Source organism: Geotrypetes seraphini, chromosome 3 (assembly GCF_902459505.1).
Source record: "Geotrypetes seraphini chromosome 3, aGeoSer1.1, whole genome shotgun sequence".
NCBI lineage: Eukaryota > Metazoa > Chordata > Amphibia > Gymnophiona > Dermophiidae > Geotrypetes > Geotrypetes seraphini.
The window spans coordinates 374,758,366-374,776,714 of NC_047086.1; the positions used below are offsets into that span (position 1 = coordinate 374,758,366).

Consider the following 18,349-nt stretch of genomic DNA (forward strand, 5'->3'; position numbering starts at 1 on the left):
TGAAGGAATATTACAAAAAATGTATGAAGGAACAGGGTCAAGCAGACATTTTTTCTGTCCAAATTTAACACAAAGCTGCTTAAGTTGGTATTCAGTTACTGTACCAAAAGTGTGCCAGTATCTATCAACTGGTATGTCATCAGATAAATTTTCATTATAGGGTATAGTAAGAGCCAGAAACCCAGAGCCCTGCCCAGTAGTGTGCTTAGGTTCCATCTACTGGAGTCTCCATCAAAGCCCACTCCAGCCCATCTTAACCATCCCCACAATCAAAACCCTCCCTAGTCCGTCCTCAACTGAATAGTCCATATATGGGACACAGGCTGTGCAATCCTGCCCAGTACTGGCCTTAGTTCCTTCAATGTATACCCATTATTTTCTGATTAGAGATCGTCTGTGTTCATCCCACACTAGTTTGAACTCTCTCACCATTTTCTTCTTCTCCACCACCACCCTTGGGAGCGCATTCCATGCATCAACCACCCTCTCCTTAAAGAAGAATTTCCTAACATTACTCTTGAATTTACCACCCCTCAACCTCAAATTATGCCCTTTGGTTTTTCCATTTTCTTTCTCTGGAATAGATTTTGTTCTACGTTAATACTGTTCAAGTATTTGAACGTCTGAATCATATCTCCCTTGTCCCTTCTTTCCTCTTGGGTACACATATTCAGGGCTTCCATTCTCTCCTCAAATGTCTTCTGGCACAAACCTCCTACCATTTTCGTTGCCTTCCTCTGGACCACTTCAAGTCTTTTTATGTCCTTCACCAGATACAGTCTCCAAAACTGAACACAATACTCCAAGTGGGGCCTCACCATTGACCTGTATAGGGATATCAACACCTTCTTTCTTCTACTGGTCATGCCTCTCTCTATACAGCCTAGCATCCTTCTGGTAACAGCCACCGCCTTGTCACACTGTTTCTTCACCTTTAGATCTTCAGATACTATCACCCCAAGGTTCCTCTCCCCATCCGTGCATATCAGCCTCTCACTTCTCAGCAGAGGCTCCTTCTGATTTCTAATCCCCAAATGCATTTTTTTGCATTGAATTTTAGTTGCCAGATGTTAGATAATTATTCTAACTTTTACAGATTCTTTTTCATATTTTCCACTCCCTCCTTGGTGTTTACTCTGTTGCAAATCTTGGTATCATCTGCAAAAAGGCACACTTTTCCTTCTAACCCCTTGGCAATGTCGCTCACAAACATATTGAACAGGATCGGCCCCAGCACCGATCCCTGAGGGACTCCACTACTCACCTTTCCCTCCTCTGAGCAGATTCCATTGACCATCACCCTCTGTCAACCAGTTTCTAATCCAGTTCACCACTTTGGGTCCTTACTTCAGCCCATCAAGTTTGTTCAAGAGCCTTCTATGAGGATCCGTGTCAAAGGCTTTGCTGAAATATAAGAAAAATTACATCTAGCATATGCCCTTGATCCAATCTTCTAGTCACCCAATCCAAAAATTCAATCAGATTCGTTTGGTACGATTTATGTTTAGTAAGACCATGTTGCTCGGATCCTGTAACACATTTGATTCTAAGAATTTCAGTATCCTTTCTTTCAGCAACTCTTCCATTATTTTTCCAATAACTGAAGTGAAGCTTACCGGCCTGTAGTTTCCTGTTTCATCTCTGTGACCACTTTTGTGAATAGAGACCACATCCGCTCTTCTCCAGTCCCCAGAGACCACTCCCGTCTCCAAAGATTTCTTGAACAAATCTTTAATAGAACCCGCCAGAACCTCTCTGAGCTCCCTCAATATCTTGAGATACCTTTTAGTGTCACTGGGGACTCAAGTCGCCTTTCTGAAGGTCTTGATAAGGAAATAAATATTTTAACAAGTTTTATAAATTTATTATAGAAGCTTTTCCCTGAAGTGTAGAAGGCAATTGATTCTAAAGTAGTGGGGCCAGCCAGAAAAACATGCTGGCCTGAGTAGCAACCAGACGAACCATAGCAGAAGTGACAATGGCCAAACTATGGGCCACCACTGATTTAAGAGATCTTCTAGGTCTATATGGAGTAGTCAGTGTGGCCAAATATGGTGGAATCTTATACAAGGCTTTATGCACAAGGGCAAGCACTTTTAACTCTTATTCTATAATAAATAAGGAGCCAATGAAAATGGACTAAAAAGTCATGTGATCAAATCTATATGCCCTATCCAAGAGATGAACTGCAACATTTCAGTTTCCCATGTATATCACATTGCCCTAATCTACCGAAGTGCCACCGAACTCCAAGGGGAAAGAGATTGGGATTTGTATACCACCTTTTTGTAGTTTTACAACCACATTCAAAGCAGTTTACATACAGGTACTTCAAGCATTTTCCTTATCTGTCCCAGTGGACTCGCAATCTATCTAATGTACAGCAGGAGATGCAGAGAGAGGGGTTAGAGTTTAGGGTAAAGCTCAGAAAACTAGAGCAGCACCTAACCAAACAAGGCAGTCTGTGGAGTCCTGGGTTTCTGTGGTAAGCAGGAGAGAGTGTGGTTGACATTTCTCTGTGGGTGACATACCAGGATTTCTTGCAGCCTAAGAAAGAGAAGGGACGAGCAGTTGAGTTATTCCTGACTTTATCAGAGATGGAGGTATGGCCAGGAGAATCTGCAAACCTACACTCAGAGGGGGAGGGATTGACTGTGAAAATGTAAATTTACTGAAGGTCGTGTCTTCTTTTTTTTTTTTTTAAATTAAAGCTTTTGTGAATTGTTGGGAAGCCATTAAGGCAGACGTCAAGAAGTTACTTGCTGATGGAAAGGCCCTTTGCTATCTCACAAAGCCAGAGAGGGCAAGGTGCTTTTCCTTTTGAATGTTTAGACTGGTAAAGAATATTGCGGTATTAAGTTCAAAGGACACTATTCCCAGATGCATCATTGGGATTTTGTTTTTCTTATTTTGGAGATTAAACTATGGTATAGGAACTGAACTGAGCCCCAGAAAGGCAGAACAAAGCAGGCAGAAGGAGAATTGGCTGCATTAGAATAGCTAGGATTTACCTGGAGAAGGTTAGATAAAAGGATTTTTTCTTTTCAGAGAAAGGTGTAGAGCAGACTGACCAAGGAAGAGAGCATCTTTGATAGTTCCCCTATACGTGCTGAGCAGGGCCATGGCCCAGCTATAATGGAATAGGGGCACACAAAGGCCTTGCCTTTCAGGGACACATGTAAAAGATTGTGAAAACTCAGTGTTGTGGATCCCCTAACAAGAAGACCAGGACCTTTTTTGTTTGTTTGTTTAAGTCTTTGTGAGCTTTTGTCTCAGGAGAAGGCTGAGGAATGATGGCCCTGATACTGGACGTATGTGAAACAGCAGAGAGCTGGCTATGATTGCAAATCCAGCCCTGCCTGCGACACAACAATCATCAATAGAGCAAAATGTATTAAAATATTTATTTTAAAATTGCTCTGTTTAGGTAGCACTAGGAGACAGTTGCATCAGGGATTTCTTTATCTATATTACAATTCTTTATATAGAGTAGTTTACAAATCAATATAAGTAAACAGAAAAAGAAACAATACAGCAAGACAAGGATCTATCAACCTCAAAGTGGCCACAACTCAACCCAAGGCTGATATTTGATTTAAATTGCTATAATGAGAGCTCTAGATCAGTGTATCTCAAACTGTGTGCCAAGGCACACTAGTGTGCCTCCTGAGATTTCAGTTGTGCAACGGTACACTGGGGAGGAGGAGAGGCGCCGGTACCAGCTGACTGCCTATAGGACGTGCCTTTTGTGGCAATAGGAATGTCCTGTAGGCAATCAGTGGGCACCAGCACCTATCTTTCTCTCTGGCCCTTTTCCCTTATGGAACCCCCCACTGGCATCTCTGGGCCCACCTGGATGGCCTTCGCACACACGCAGACATCAACATGATGATGTCACGCATGCGTTTGATGTCATCACGGTGATATCCATGCACTTCCAGGTGTCTCGAGCCACAGCTACTACCTTTAGTGTGCTATGGCTCAAGAAAGTTTGTGGAACACTGCTCTAGATGATGATGTTTAAGTATAAAATTTCATAAATAGGAACCCATGAAATAGAACACACTGGTGTGTGCAGTATCTAAACATGCCCTAAAAGGAGATAGAAACATCAGAAGCTTGTCTTCTGCATCAGCTGATGTAACTTCCTATTTCTGTGTAGCTGGGAATCTAGAGACCACAAGAGATTCCTGGAGCTGGCTAACTAGTCAGCTGGCAGTGCTGTCTTAATCAATGGTACTGCCAACATTGTATGAAAGGTTGCACAGAGGGAAGAAGGGAGGGACTTCAGAAAGATACTAGACTGCAAGGGGGGAGGCAGAAATACTGGGCCAGGGTGGAGGGAAGAGGAGGTGTCACTGGACTGCGAGGATGGAGGGAGGAGGAAGAAGGGGAGGAGTCACTGGAATGTGGGGGTGGAGGGAGGAGGAGGAGGAAGAGGAGACACTAGACCATGGGGGTAGAAGGAAGAAGAAGAGGAGACACCGGACCATAGAGGTGGAGGAGGAAACACGACTACAGGGATGGAAGGAGGAGGAGCCAGACCGCAGGTGGGAGGGTAGAGAAGATACCACACCATGGGGATAGGAGGAGGAGATACTGGACCATTGGGGGGGAGGGATGCAGGGGGGAGGAAAAGGAGGAGCTATTGGACTTCTGGGGGGGGGGCAGGTGGAGGAGGGGGATACTGGACCATGGTGGGATCAGGAAGGTGGTGGAGGAGGAGATACGGGATCGCAGGGGGAGGGAGGGGGAAGGTGAAGGAGGGGAAGATACCAGACTATGGGGAGAAGGAAGAGGAAGTTAAAGGAATGATGCTGGGCTGTGGGAGGGGAGGGAAGGGGAAGATGCTGGACCGTTGGGGGGGGAAGGGAATAAGAGGGGGAGATACCGAACTGTGGTGGGGAAGGACCTATGCTGCCTTATAATACCACAGCAAATTTGGAATGCCCAGGCCTCCCTTTCATTTATCTTTATACAGAAAGGATTTAGGAAGTCTAGGATGTTTATTATGCCAAACAAAACGTATTAAGTGGTCTTGAAAACCAGACAAAAAAAATCTTGAAAGTTGAAATAGTACACTTTAAACAGATATGTCAAGTGAGGCAAAATATTCATTTTTAAGACTGCAATCCTGCCAAACCAGGGTAATTATGTGATATCCGATCACTCAAGATCTCTGGTCAAGTCACACAGAAAAGAGGCATCCAACATTCTTAGTTAGCTAGACCCCCAAATAACAAATTCCCTGAGAGGCCCATTTAATGGAAAAAGAAGCCTTTAGAATGTCCATTGTGACCTGTGGTAAACCAAGGGCAAGACCCACTGTTTTAGCTAAATTCACCTTGAAACTAGAGACTATTGAATAGGCCAATATTTCCTTCAAAATATTAGGCAAGGAAATCAAAAGGTGGGTAAGGAGCAAAAGAACATGATCTGCAAATAGGGCTAATTTATATTCCCTGTCCCATACCTGCATCCCTGAAATGTCTGGATTGGCCCGCACTGCCATAGCAAAAGGTTCCATAACCAGTAGCAAATAAATGATACAAGGGGCAACCTTGGAGAGTACTCCTCGTTAAAGAAAACAATCCAGAGTTTCCTCCATTGATACGAACACAGGCAGTAAGGGACTCATAAAAGGGCCTGTATCCACTTAGAAAAGAAGGGCCCAAACCCAAATTTCTGTAAAACACTATCCAAAAAGGGACAATGCATCCTATCAAATGCCTTCTTGGCATCCAAACCCAGAAGACACAAAGGAAAGGCCCAGCGATATTTAATATGATCCTTAATTAGCACATCAAAAACTGGTTTCAGTACACGACGCTGTTGCAGTGTGTACGAGGATAGATCCTGATATACCAAGATCTTAGCATCATTGAAGAGTAGATCTGTGTTTGCTGCACCTTCATCAACACCCACTTCTTTGCAGCAGATTGAGAGAAACAGGCAATAATATCATGGGGCCTGTTTTTCCTGTGGTTTCCCCAATGCACAGTAGGCCCATTCCAAAAGTAGCAAATCAGCATCTCTCTTGGGGCCTGTAATTGTGCGAGTAGGGTAGGGTTTGGGCCAACACACAAACAGCCAGACACAAGCAGAGAAGGTAAAGGAAAATTCTTTATTAACTCAAAAAAGGAAATCCTGTACCTCTGTTACTTCACAGGGCCAGGCATACAGTGAGCAGTCTTTTGGTCCAAAAATCCTGAGGTGGGCATATGGCTGACAGGACCAAGATGGTTGAAGATTAGGGAAGATTATGTGGCTTTTCGTTGTAGCTGGAGAGCTAAGGAGCCATTCAGCATAATGATGTCATTTCTTCCCCCTGAAATATGGAATTGTTTCCTAAAATGTTGCTTTAACCAACAAATCTACTTTACCATAATAGCCATAATACTTGTAAGACAAGATGACATAAACATTATAGCTTGCCTTAATGATTTGCTGCTTGATTTGGGTCACTCCCAGAGGAAAACAGAATTAATACCCAAATTCATTTTTAACAAATTGTATTGAAATGTTTAAATCTTGTGCGTATGGTGTCAATAACAGAAAATTCTAAAATATCATAAAGCAGTAACTGTAGAGAAGAGCATTATAAAACCTAAAATAGAATGAATGAACTAACATTCTGTGGTTTATTTTCTTGTAAGGGTGCCTTGTATTGCCTTCTTGGAAACCATGGTGGAGTGTGTCTAGCAAATCTTCATGATTGGGACTGTATTGTACAAACATGGCCAGCAATTGTCTCTTCTGGACTTAGCAAAGCTATGTCTCTTGAGAAACCATCTATAGTCAGACTCTTTGATGATCTGGCAGAGAAGATTCATCGACAGTATGAAACAATTGGTTTAGATTTTGCTGTAAGTATAAAAATCTACGTATGTTTTAGCAGTGGTTTTTATTTCAAAAATTGTAGAAATCAAAATTGACAGAGGGCTATTTATCTCACTGTAATATATTATTCTATTGTGCATGAATGCAATTCATTGAAATCCTCTAAAGTTGGGGTGGCCAATTTTTCATGCACTGAGAGCTAAGGAACTAGACTGCAAATCATCAAAGAGATGAGGGAGGCTCTTTAAAGAGGAGTGGAAGAGAAGTCTCCAGGGACTGAGTGTGCTCTCAATCTTCTCTTTCAAGTTTTTCAAGTTTTATTAGGATTTTATATACCGCCTATCAAGGTTATCTTTTTTTTTTTTTAATTTTTAATTTATTAATTTTCCATTCTTACAGCAATTAATTCACATATAATATAATTAATTATTACATAACATTTGTAATTACAATCAATACATCATATCATAAATAATAAATCCCTCCCCTTTTTTCAATTCTTATTTCCAAAAATTATACAAATCCCTCCCCAATCCTAAATATCTACTACCAATGTGCTAAGAAATCTGATCAGTAGAATAATTAGTCAATGGTTGCCATATTTTCTTAAAATTATGAAGATTCCCTTGTTGTAACGCTATTACTTTTTCCATTTTGTATATATGACAGACAGAGTTCCACCAGAATGTATAATTTAATTTGGTATAGTCCTTCCAATTTTGAGTTATTTGTTGCATGGCGACTCCTGTCAATATTAATAGCAGCGTATTATTATTTGCTGAGATCGGACTCTGAGTTCTCAATGCAGTGCCAAATAGTATGGTGTCATATGAGAGTCCTACATGATTTTCTAATAACTTATTAATTTGGGGCCAAATTAAATTCCAAAAGGCATTTACACAGGGACAGAAAAAAATTAAATGATCTAACGTCCCTACTTCTATTCTACAATGCCAGCATCTATTGGATCTAGGTTATCTAAGCGGTTTTACAATCAGGTACTCAAGCATTTTCCCTATCTGTCCTGGTGGGCTCACAATCTATCTAACATACCTGGGGCTATGGAGGATTAAGTGACTTGCCCAGGATCACAAGGAGCAGCGTGGGGTTTGAACCCACAACCCCAGGGTGCTGAGGCTGTAGATTCAACCACTGCGCCACACATCCCCTCTAGGAATGAGCTTGCATTCTTTATCACCACAAGTTTTTCTCTGAATGGGAAAAATTGGAAAAGGCAAATTCATTTTGAAATCTCCTTATATACTTTATTCATCTTATAAAGCAGGTGCAGTGTCTGCACTTGTCAGCCTGCAGTATAAAAGAGAAACTGGAGACAGTTTCTTTTTGAAAATGAGTTTATAATTGTAGACCTTCAGCCTATCTACAGGGTTTAAATAGTGCCTCTTAGAAATCTATTTTATAACTGTGCTGTCTCAAAGCTTACTGCATCCTATTTGACATCTACTTGAAGGGTAGTTTAGAATGACTTAAAACTAGTCAGTTTCATATATTAGTTCACAGGCATAACAGCAGTATTGTCCAAATGATAGCAGTTGGACATGCAGAAACTCGCAATAAAGGACAGAATTTACTGTTTCTGTTAACTCTTCTAGATATTTTACTACTACTTTCTACCATCAGGTTCCAGAGAAGTGTGTTGAGATAGCTGTTTTAATCCAGCAGTCAAAGAATCCCAGTACTGGTTGCCCATTGCTCCAGTCAGAAGAGGTTAAGCTAGGAATTAAGCGGCAGCAAGAAAAGAATGAAGAGTCTGTACAGTAAGTACAAATGATTAAATATGTTATCTTAAAAGGAAAGTGTTATTCCTAGTATACCCGGCAGCACCTCTTTATCATGTTTGTATTTAAAACAATGTGGAACTTGGAGGGATGAGCAGGGGCAATGCTCCTCAACGATACAGGGCCACTGGTATACCATGTTATCCCAGGACAAGCAGATAACATATTCTCATGTTCGTACGGAATCTATCCCCTTTCAATTTTAGAGAGTGCCCTCTCGTTCTCCCTGTCTTGGAGAGGGTGAACAACCTGTCCATATGTATTAAGTCTATTCCCTTCAGTACCTTGAATGTTTCGATCATGTCCCCTCTCAATCTCCTCTGTTCGAGGGAGAAAAGACCCAGTTTCTCTAATCTTTCACTGTACGGCAACTCCTCCAGCCCCTTAACCATCTTAGTCGCTCTTCTCTGGACCCTTTCAAGTAGTACCATGTCCTTCTTCATGTACGGCGACCAGTGCGGGACGCAGTATTCCAGGTTAGGGCACACATTCTCTCTTTTGGTGAATTCACTCTCCTTCCCTACAGGATGGCTGTCCATTCCAACTTCTGTCTCCTCTTTTCACTATATCAACGGATGCTTCCAATCAGGCCTGGTGAGCGCACCTCGACTACTTGCAGACTCAGGGTCAATGGTCGACAAGTGAGCAATCCCTGCATATCAACCACTTGGAGCTACGTGCAGTGTGTTATGTCCTTCAAGCCTTCTGTCATTGGATTTACAATAACGTGTTCTTTTTCAAACAGACAATCAAGTACAGTAAAATCTTGGATTGCAAGTAACTTGGTTTTCCAGTGTTTTGCAAGACAAACAAAACATCTTATTAAATTTTAATTTGATAAACAATCAATGTCTTGCAATACAAATACATATAGTATACACACATCACATCATCACAACTGAGCTGATAGTTCTTCTCTCTCTGATGCTGCAGGAGTGTAGTGACTGTTCTAAATGAGTGAGGTCTTGCAATACAAGTACATACAGTATTTTGTATTAAAGTTTTTGGGTTGTGGTATGAGTCGTCTGAGTTTCCATTATTTCTTATGGGGAAATTCGCTTTAATATACTAGTGTTTTGGATTACAAGCATGGTTTCAGAACAAATTATGCTCGCAAACCAAGGTTTTACTGTAACAATGTTCTACATCAAACAAGCAGGGAGGTTCAGGATCTCTTCCACTCTGCAGAGAAGCATATCATCTGTGGACCTATGGTCTGACACTTTGGGTCTGTCTTCAAGCAGTATAGGAGAACACAATATCCTCACAGACTCTCAGCAGGAAACTCGATCCTCACGAATGGACTCTCAGTTCATCCATCCTGCAAAAATATTCCTATGCTGGGGAACTCCCACAGTGGATCTCTTTGCTTCACCAGAAAATGCCAAATACAGCACTTTCTGCGTTTTTTGTCCAGCTCCTCAAGCCATAGCAAGTGATGCTATCTCCATGCATTGGGGGGCATAACCTTCTTTATGCCTTCCCGCCGTTTCCTCTAATTTCCAGAATACTTCAGAAAGTTGCCAGAGACAATGTTCAAATCATGCTAATTGCTCCTCGTTGGCCCAGACAAATCTGGTATCCACTCCTGCTGGACCTTCTGGATGCTCCTCCAATTCCTTTGGGAGACCATCCGTCTCTTTTCTCTCAGTAGAACGGTCAATTATTACATCCCAATCTCTACAGTCTCAGTTTGACAGCCTGGAAATTGAAAGTTCGTTCCTAAATCATTTTCCACTTTCTCAACCGATGAAGACAGACCTTCTTGCAGTAAGGTGCCCTTCCACTAGAAAGTATCTAAATGGAAACAATTTTCCATCTGGATGCATGATCACCAACAGGATCCTTGTCATTGTCCAATTCAATATAATTTATCATATCTTCTACATTTATCAGATACTGGTCTCAAATCAAACTCAGATTTCATCTCCCAGCTATCTTGGCCTGCCATACATTCGTAAACAGTAAACCTATTTCACATCACCCTATCATCTCTCATTTCATGAGAGGTCTCATTAATCTCAGGCTTCCACTAAGACACTCTCCTCCAGCATGGGACCTCAATTTGGTTTTAGATCTCCTAATTCAGGCCCTTTTTGAGCCATTGGGATCTGCTTTGTTTATGTTTTATTTAAAGACAGTTTTTCTCATGGTTTAACTTCAGCCAGAAGAGTTTGTGAACTTCAAGCTCTGGTTACATACCTAATGGTCCTTTTATTAAGCTGTAGTAAGTGGTAGTGTTCACTTACTGCAGCTTAAAAGGGCCATGGGACCTGTCAGGCATTTAAGATCACAATTTGCTGTTCCAGTTAGATCTTGGAGAGTGGGTGTTTCTGCACTAATCAGTGACTGCTAGATTCACTAAAGCCAGCGATCGTATTATCCTTGTCTCCAATTTTTTCCTAATAGTTTAATTACAAACACATCCAAAATTCCTTCCTAAGGTTGTTACAGACTTTCATCTCAACCAATCTATAACTTTGCCATCATTTTTTCCTCCTCTGCATTCCTTTCCAGCAAAGCAAAGTCTGCACACATTGGACTGCAGAAGAGCATTACTTTTTTACCTCAAGGCAACTGCTCAATTACGTCAGATAAATCTGCTCTTCATTTCCTACAATCCAGCTATTCGAGGAAAACCAGCATCAAAAAAGGCCCTCTCCTCTTGGATAGCACATTGCATCAATTTCTGCTACACTAGAGCACACCTACTTGTACAATTGGGGCTCTTAAAGTACGAGCTACAGCCTCTTCAATAGCAAATTTAAAATCTATTCCGATTCAAGATATTTGCAAGGCTGCAACTTGGTCCTCGGTGCATACTTTTACAAAGCACTATTGCCTGGATCAGAGCTTAGCACAAGATGTACGTTTTGGTCAATCAGTCTTATGGAACTTGTTTGCACTGTAGCTATTTTTACCACCACCCATCTCTTTCTTCAAGCTTGGGACTCACCAATAAGTGTGCCTGCATATCCCCTGCTTGTCTCCAGAGAAAGCAAAGTTACTTATCTATAACAGGTGTTCTCTGTAGACAGCAGGGGAATACAGCCACACTTGCCTGCCTGCCCTCCATCCCCTCGTCTTGATTCTTTTCATTGCTAGAGACAAAACTGTCAAGCTGAGGGGAAGGGCTCTAAGTGTAGGGACTCCTGCACATGCCCAGTAAGCTCTAAAAGCTTACCTATCTAGGGGAGAGCACCGGCACTCAGGCTCAGTCAGTGGACTTCACCAACAAGTGTTGCTACATTCCCCTGCTGTCTACAGAGAACACCTGTTACAGGTAAGCAACTTTGCTATCTGTTCTGAACCTGACATGTACTTCTAACTGCATTTGAGGAGGACAATTGAGTTGAAAATTGACTTCTTTTCACTGACAGAAGAACAAGGCTGGGAAGTTTATCAGGGTAACTTTTTCCAGGTAACTGCTTAATTACTCAGCAAATCCCCTTTAAAACTGTCCTCGATTTTCTAATAGGTTTAGTTTTTGATGAATTGGGTATCGGACTTGGGGCATGTGGTTCAAGATCATTTTTACCCTTAATTCTTTAAAGTTGAATGGATAGTGGAATAGAAGTGAGAGAGTCTGAAAATTTAATTTGTGTTTTTCTTTGCAGGAACTATGAAAATTTGGTCAGCACTCTATTGGACTGTGTGAATCAAAGAAATCTGTGCGTAAAAAGTGAATTTCTTTTTAATATTGCTGAACTAATTCATCATTTGAAATAACATCAGTCTATTTTTTATCCTAATTTTGTAAGAAATAGAATGCCACAGCTATTAATATACTGTTTTATTTACATATGCTTGATATACCAATAGTGACACCCATGGTATAATTCTGTTGTTTACAATAAAACTAAGAGGCAGCAGGAAGGTGTGGATGTTATAGAGGAAAGATATATAAGGGGAAATGAAGAGAAATGAAAAACTGCAGCTGACAACGTATTAATTGAATTCTAGCTTAAACTGCCAGGTTTTGTATTTCTGTTATTGTTTATTTCTGTTTATAGTCTGCCCAGACCAAGGCAGATTATAATAAAACAAACATAATAAGTTTATACATAAAAATGTTAACACCTAAGGGTCCTTTTATTAAGCTGTAGTAAATGCTAGTGTTCGCTTACCGCAGCTTAAAAGGACTTATCATGGACATGTTCAGGCATTTAAAATCACAATTTGCTGTTCCAGATAGATCTTGGCGAGTGGGTGTTTCTGCACTAAGCGATAGTCACTAAATGGGGAGGGGGGGGTCAGTGATAACTGGGGGAGTGTGTAGGGGTCTGTACTTTGGATACCTTCTTGTGACTTAGACCTGGTTTTAGATGGCCTAAGTCACAATGTTCAAGTTCCGTCTAGGCAGTGGTGTTAAACTTTCGGTTATACATGCAGTACGACTAAGTCTAGGATGGCCCACATCCCGCCCTTGCCACTCCTCCTGAAACGCCCCTTTTAGCTCTGGGCATACTGCAGCACTGTGAAGGCCTAAGTCATTTTTAGATACGTCTAAAACCCGGTTCAATTATTGGCACTTGGACGACTTGTCTCACTGATCGTCCAAGTGCCGATTTTGGCCGGTTTTTAGATGTATTTTCATTTTGATTATGAGCTCTTTAATGTACAAAATCATGTAAGGACATGCTAAGGCCACTTTCTACTGCAGCTTAGTAAAAGGACCCCATAGTATTTTACAGTTGTACATACACAAGTCTCTGCCAAAAATGACAACAGGATTCCATTCTACTCATGAATTGGCAACACTCCAATAAGCTATACCCTTAACACTATGTCATAATTCTTAAATTTTTTGTAGCATCCTGTACCTCCAAATCTTCAATAAACAGTAAACTCTTTAAATGTCTTTTAAACTATTGGTTAGAGCTGCTGCTTCAGCACCCTGAGGTTGTGAGTAGAGAATGACACAGTGGTTGTTACCCGCGGCTAGCCGTGGGTAACCCGCCAAAACAGTGACCAAAAAAAAGGTCACCGCAAGATCGGGGGACAAGGCCATTCACCGCCCCGTGGAGCGGTGAATGGTAAGCACATGCGGTGAACGAGCATGAACACGCGGGGAAGAGAGTTCGATCCGGCAGCCCCCTCTCGCCGATCGGCCGTCCGGCCATACATCTCCCTCCCTCCCTCCCTCCTTTTCTTTTACCTCATCTTGTTGAAACTGGCGATTTCTATAAGGCTATGTGCTATATTACAGCCAGAACCTTGAAGTTGCGTCGCGTTGCCTGCTGGAAAAGTCTCCTCCGACGCAACTTCCTGTTTCCGGTTGCATCAGAGGAGACTTTTCTAGCAGGCAACCCGACGCAACTTCAAGGCTCCTGCTGTAATACAGCACATAGCCTTATAGAAATCGCCAGTTTCAACAAGATAAGGTAAGGGAAAGGGAGGGAAATCCACGGCTGGCCGGTAGGAGGGAGCTGCTGGACCGCATGAAGGGTGCTGGGGGGTGGAAGGATGGAGAAGAGAAGATGTTGAAGACAGGGACGGGGCGGTGAAAGGAACAGCGGGGACGGTGACGGGGCGGTGAAGGGGTCGGCAGAGACGGGGACGGGGCGGTGAAGGGGATGGCGGGTACGGGGCGGTGAAGGGGATGGCGGGGACGGGGCGGTAAAGAGGATAGTGCTCCCGGGACGGGGCAGTGATGGGGACATAATTTTTCCCCGTGTCATTCTCTAGTTGTGAGTTCAATTTCATCCTGCTCCCTGTGACTCTGTGCAAGTCACTGAACTCTCCATTGCCCCAGGTACAGTTAGATTGTGAGCCTGTTAGGACAAATAGGGAAAATACTCAAGAGTACCTATTACTATTCACTGTATTGTAAACCGCTTTGGGTGAATCTCTTCATGAAAAGACGGTTAATAAATCTCAATAAATGAATAAAATTTATCTGTGTCTAAGCCGTATTGGAAGGCAATTTGATGCACCAGGACTAGCTATAGGGAAAGCACTTGTTGTCATTGTTCAAAATGTATTTTTTTCAATGTGGGAATTGTCAATAGGAGAGTTTTCTCTGATGATATGCTTTATTAAGTCTGTAGGTCTTTAAAACTGTACATAAGTGAAATGGATTGTTAGATATACGCGCCAAATGAATCAGGAGCAAGATTTTAAATTTCACCCTCAACTCAGCAACTAGTAAAGGCTAATGAGTTATGGCTTGCTACACAGCTGCATTCTGCACCACTTGTAAGGAGTGAAGATTGCCTTTTAAAATTTGCTTCCTTTTCTCCATATCTAAACCTCACTTGCAAAGAATTTCAAAGATGGGGACAGAGCACAAATATTTTATTTTAATTAAGTGTTGCAAGGCAAGTATAAACTATTTGTAACAGAGAATTAATTTTTTTCTAATTATCATGAAATAAAGCTATTCATTTTTACTTTTTATTCATAAACATACTCGGGCTGAGATGCTGTACACACTTTTTCAATTCTGTTCTGGAATTTTTAGAGAGTAGACCCAGTCACTGCCTAGAAAAAAGATCTAGGTGTCATTGTTGAGGATACGTTGAAATCCTCAACTCAGTGTGCGGTGACGGCTAAGAAAGCAAATAGAATGTTAGGAATTATCAGGAAAGGAATGGAAAACAAAGATGCAAATGTTATAATGCCTTTGTATCGCTCTATGGTATGGCCACTCCTCAAATACTGTGTGCAGTTTTGGTCGCCGAATTCCAAAAAAGATGTAATGGAATTAGAAAAGGTACATAGTAGGGTGTCAAGAATGATAAAAGCTAAAGCAACTAGGGCTCTTCAGGTTGGAGAAGAGACAACTCTGGGCAGATAAGATGGAGTGGAGAGGGTAGATGTAAATCACTTGGTTACTTTTTCTAAAAATACTAGGACTAGGGGACATGCAATGAAGCTATTAAATAGTAGCTTTAAAATAAACTGGAAAAAATATTTCTTAACATGTAATTAAACTCTGGAATTTGTTGCCGGAAAATATGGTGAAATCTGTTATTGGGGTTTTAAAAAGGTTTGGATAATTTACTAATGGGGAAATCCACTTCTTATTCCTAGAATAAGCAGCATAAAATCAGTTTTCTCCTTGTGATCTTGCTAGGTACTTGTGATTTCGGTTGGTCACTGTTGGAAACAGGATACTGGGCTTGATAGACCTAAGCAACACAAAATTCTGCAAATAAGTTCCTCAGAATACAAGTGGCTTATATAGGTTGTAAACCATCTGTACTGTAATAGCACCAACTCTTAGGACACAAACAGCAAGAACTCTGAATTTATAAAAGGCAGTACTGCAGATATAGAACACCAGTACACCACCAACTGGAGAAGTCAAATCCAGACCACTGTAGGATCCCCACACAGAAACCACATGCCAGTAGGTTCCCCACTAGAGAGTTGCACAGGGACAGAAATCCCACCCATCCCCGCCAGGATCCTCCCCGTCCCCACAAGGATCCTCTCCGTCTCCACCCGTTCCCGTCAGGATCCTCTCTGTCCCCACCCATCCCCGCCCGTCCCCATAAAAAGCAGCAATTACTTCTGACAGGATCATCAATTCCACAGATTCTTTTGTGTTTGCGCTGCTGTTTTCCTTGTGGAGTCTCTTTGGTGGAACCCTTTTTTGTTTTCTGTTCAGGTAATTAACTTATAAACCCCCTCTTTTACTAAGGCTGACGTGTCAATTATATTATATGGACGAACCCTGCTTCCAAAGCCTTCCATCCCCGTGGGAGTCCTGTTGGCTAGAGGGGGTTCCCCGTGGGCCAGACGGGGGTCCCCGTGGGATTCCCCTGGGTTAGGGGGGGATTCCTGCGGGAACCCCGCAGGACCCGCGGGATTCCCGCGATCCCCGTTCCCGTGCAGACCTCTATTCCCCACACAGAATCCACATGCCAGTAGAATCTCTCACTTAAAAAACACAGACCAACCTTCACCAATTACAGAATAAAGGACTGTAATGTATATATCTCTGTTCCTGAAAACTTTGTGTATGTATCCTTGTAACCCATTCTGGGCTCCTGGGGATGACAGGCTATAAAAATGAATGAATAAATAAATATCACCTCAGAGAGAAAGCTGCAAGGAAAAGCCCTATGCTAAAACCTGCTGCTGGGCATAGGCTCTTCCCAGCAAGCCAAGTGAAGCAAGCTTATTTGCATGTTGAGTCAAGCTGGAATATATTTCTCCCCAAGAGAAGTAGGAGCTTACATACAAGGCCAAGAGCCCAGAAGGACAAGTGAGGGAGAGTTCCTGGCAACAGGAATTCCTAAGAGTGACTTTTGAGGGGATGCATGCTTCCATCCACTTTACCCCTAGTGAGCTGAAACCCAAATTGACTGGTGACCAGCGGGCCTGCGGGGACCAAGGTACTGGTTGAGCGGAATTGACTGGTGACCCGAGGGTCTGTGGGGACAGAGTGACTGGAAGAGACCCAAGTGACCAGAAGTGATCAATGGTGACCAGAAGAGACCCAAGTAAATGGAAGCTACCAATGGTGATTGGAAGAGACTCAAGTGAATGGAAGTGACCAGTGGTGACCGGAAGAGACCCAAGTGACCGGTAGTGACTGGAAGAGACTAGAGACGCTTGAGTGACCAGTCAGCAGTCTCTGCCAACAGCAACAAAGTGACCGCTCAACAAGGTCCAAAAATTAAAATGTTAATTCGGAGAAGTCACAGGTTCTGTGAGCAGTATAGCACAAAATTTGCACCAGAAGAAAAAATGGCTCAAGATGTGAAGTGAGGGACAAGACCTTTTTTTTTTTATAGGTATATTGATGAAAAGAGGAAAACCAGGTTTGCAGTTATGGGACTCAAAGATACTGATGTTAAGTGTGGGGGCAGAGATTAGGCAAAAGCAGAGCTATTCAATAATTCTGTTTGGTATTCACAGAAGACAAACCAGGAGGAGATCTGTAAAGGTTTGACAATGTTATTTATGAGAATGACTTAGATTCCATTCTACTCATTTGAGAATGTGGGAAAAACCATGGGACCCAATGTAATATATCTGAGGATGCTGAGGGAGCTTAGAGAGGGATTTGCAGGCCCACTAAAGGATATATTTATTAGATCCCTGGAAACTGGAGAAGCACCACAGGATAAGAGAAAGACAGATGCGGTCCCTCTTCACAAAGTTCTACAAAAACTAGAAGACTAAACTAATGCTTGGCATTTGAAATTTAATGCAAAGAAATGCATAGTGACTCACTTGCAAAATAGAAATCAAAAGAAGCTGTATGAATTATGAGGTGAGAGACTGGTATGCGCAGACTAGACGAGGACTCTTGAGATCAAGTTGAAAATCTCAAGGTGGCAAACTATGTAATGAGGCAGTGGCCAAAGCCAAGAGGATGCTAGGTTGCAGATCAAGAGCATTACTAGCAGAAGAAAGGCATTTTTGTTTATTATGCCTGTACAGGTAATTGTTGAGACACCACTTGAAGTATTGTATGCAGTTTTGGAGGCTGTGTCTTGCTAAGAACCTAATCTTGAAGCATTTCTTAGAAAGGCAATGAAAGTGGTATGGGGCTTGTGCCAAAGGATATATGAGAAAAGACTTAACCTAAACACGTATATCCTAGAGTAGGGGTGCCCAAAAGGTCGCTTGCGATCGACCAGTAGATCGCAAAGGCAACGCAAGTCAATCGTGGAGCCTATCCTGGGCTCCGTCATAGACTCGCGTTGCCTTCACGTTCTACCGGGCCGATCAGCCTTCCTCTCCCTGATGTC

At 42.2% G+C, this 18,349-nt stretch overlaps 1 protein-coding gene across 3 annotated transcripts in view; it reads left to right on the forward strand.

Moving 5' to 3' along the window:
• The window catches only part of PSME4 (proteasome activator subunit 4), a 418,332-nt gene that overhangs the window by 259,851 nt on the left and 140,132 nt on the right, over nt 1-18,349 (forward strand). For all 3 annotated transcript variants that reach the window (XM_033936116.1, XM_033936117.1, XM_033936118.1), the window contains 3 exons: nt 6,657-6,866; nt 8,482-8,618; nt 12,257-12,310. In XM_033936116.1, coding sequence (XP_033792007.1) covers nt 6,657-6,866; nt 8,482-8,618; nt 12,257-12,310 — 401 coding nt within the window. The remainder of the gene's footprint in view (nt 1-6,656; nt 6,867-8,481; nt 8,619-12,256; nt 12,311-18,349) is intronic.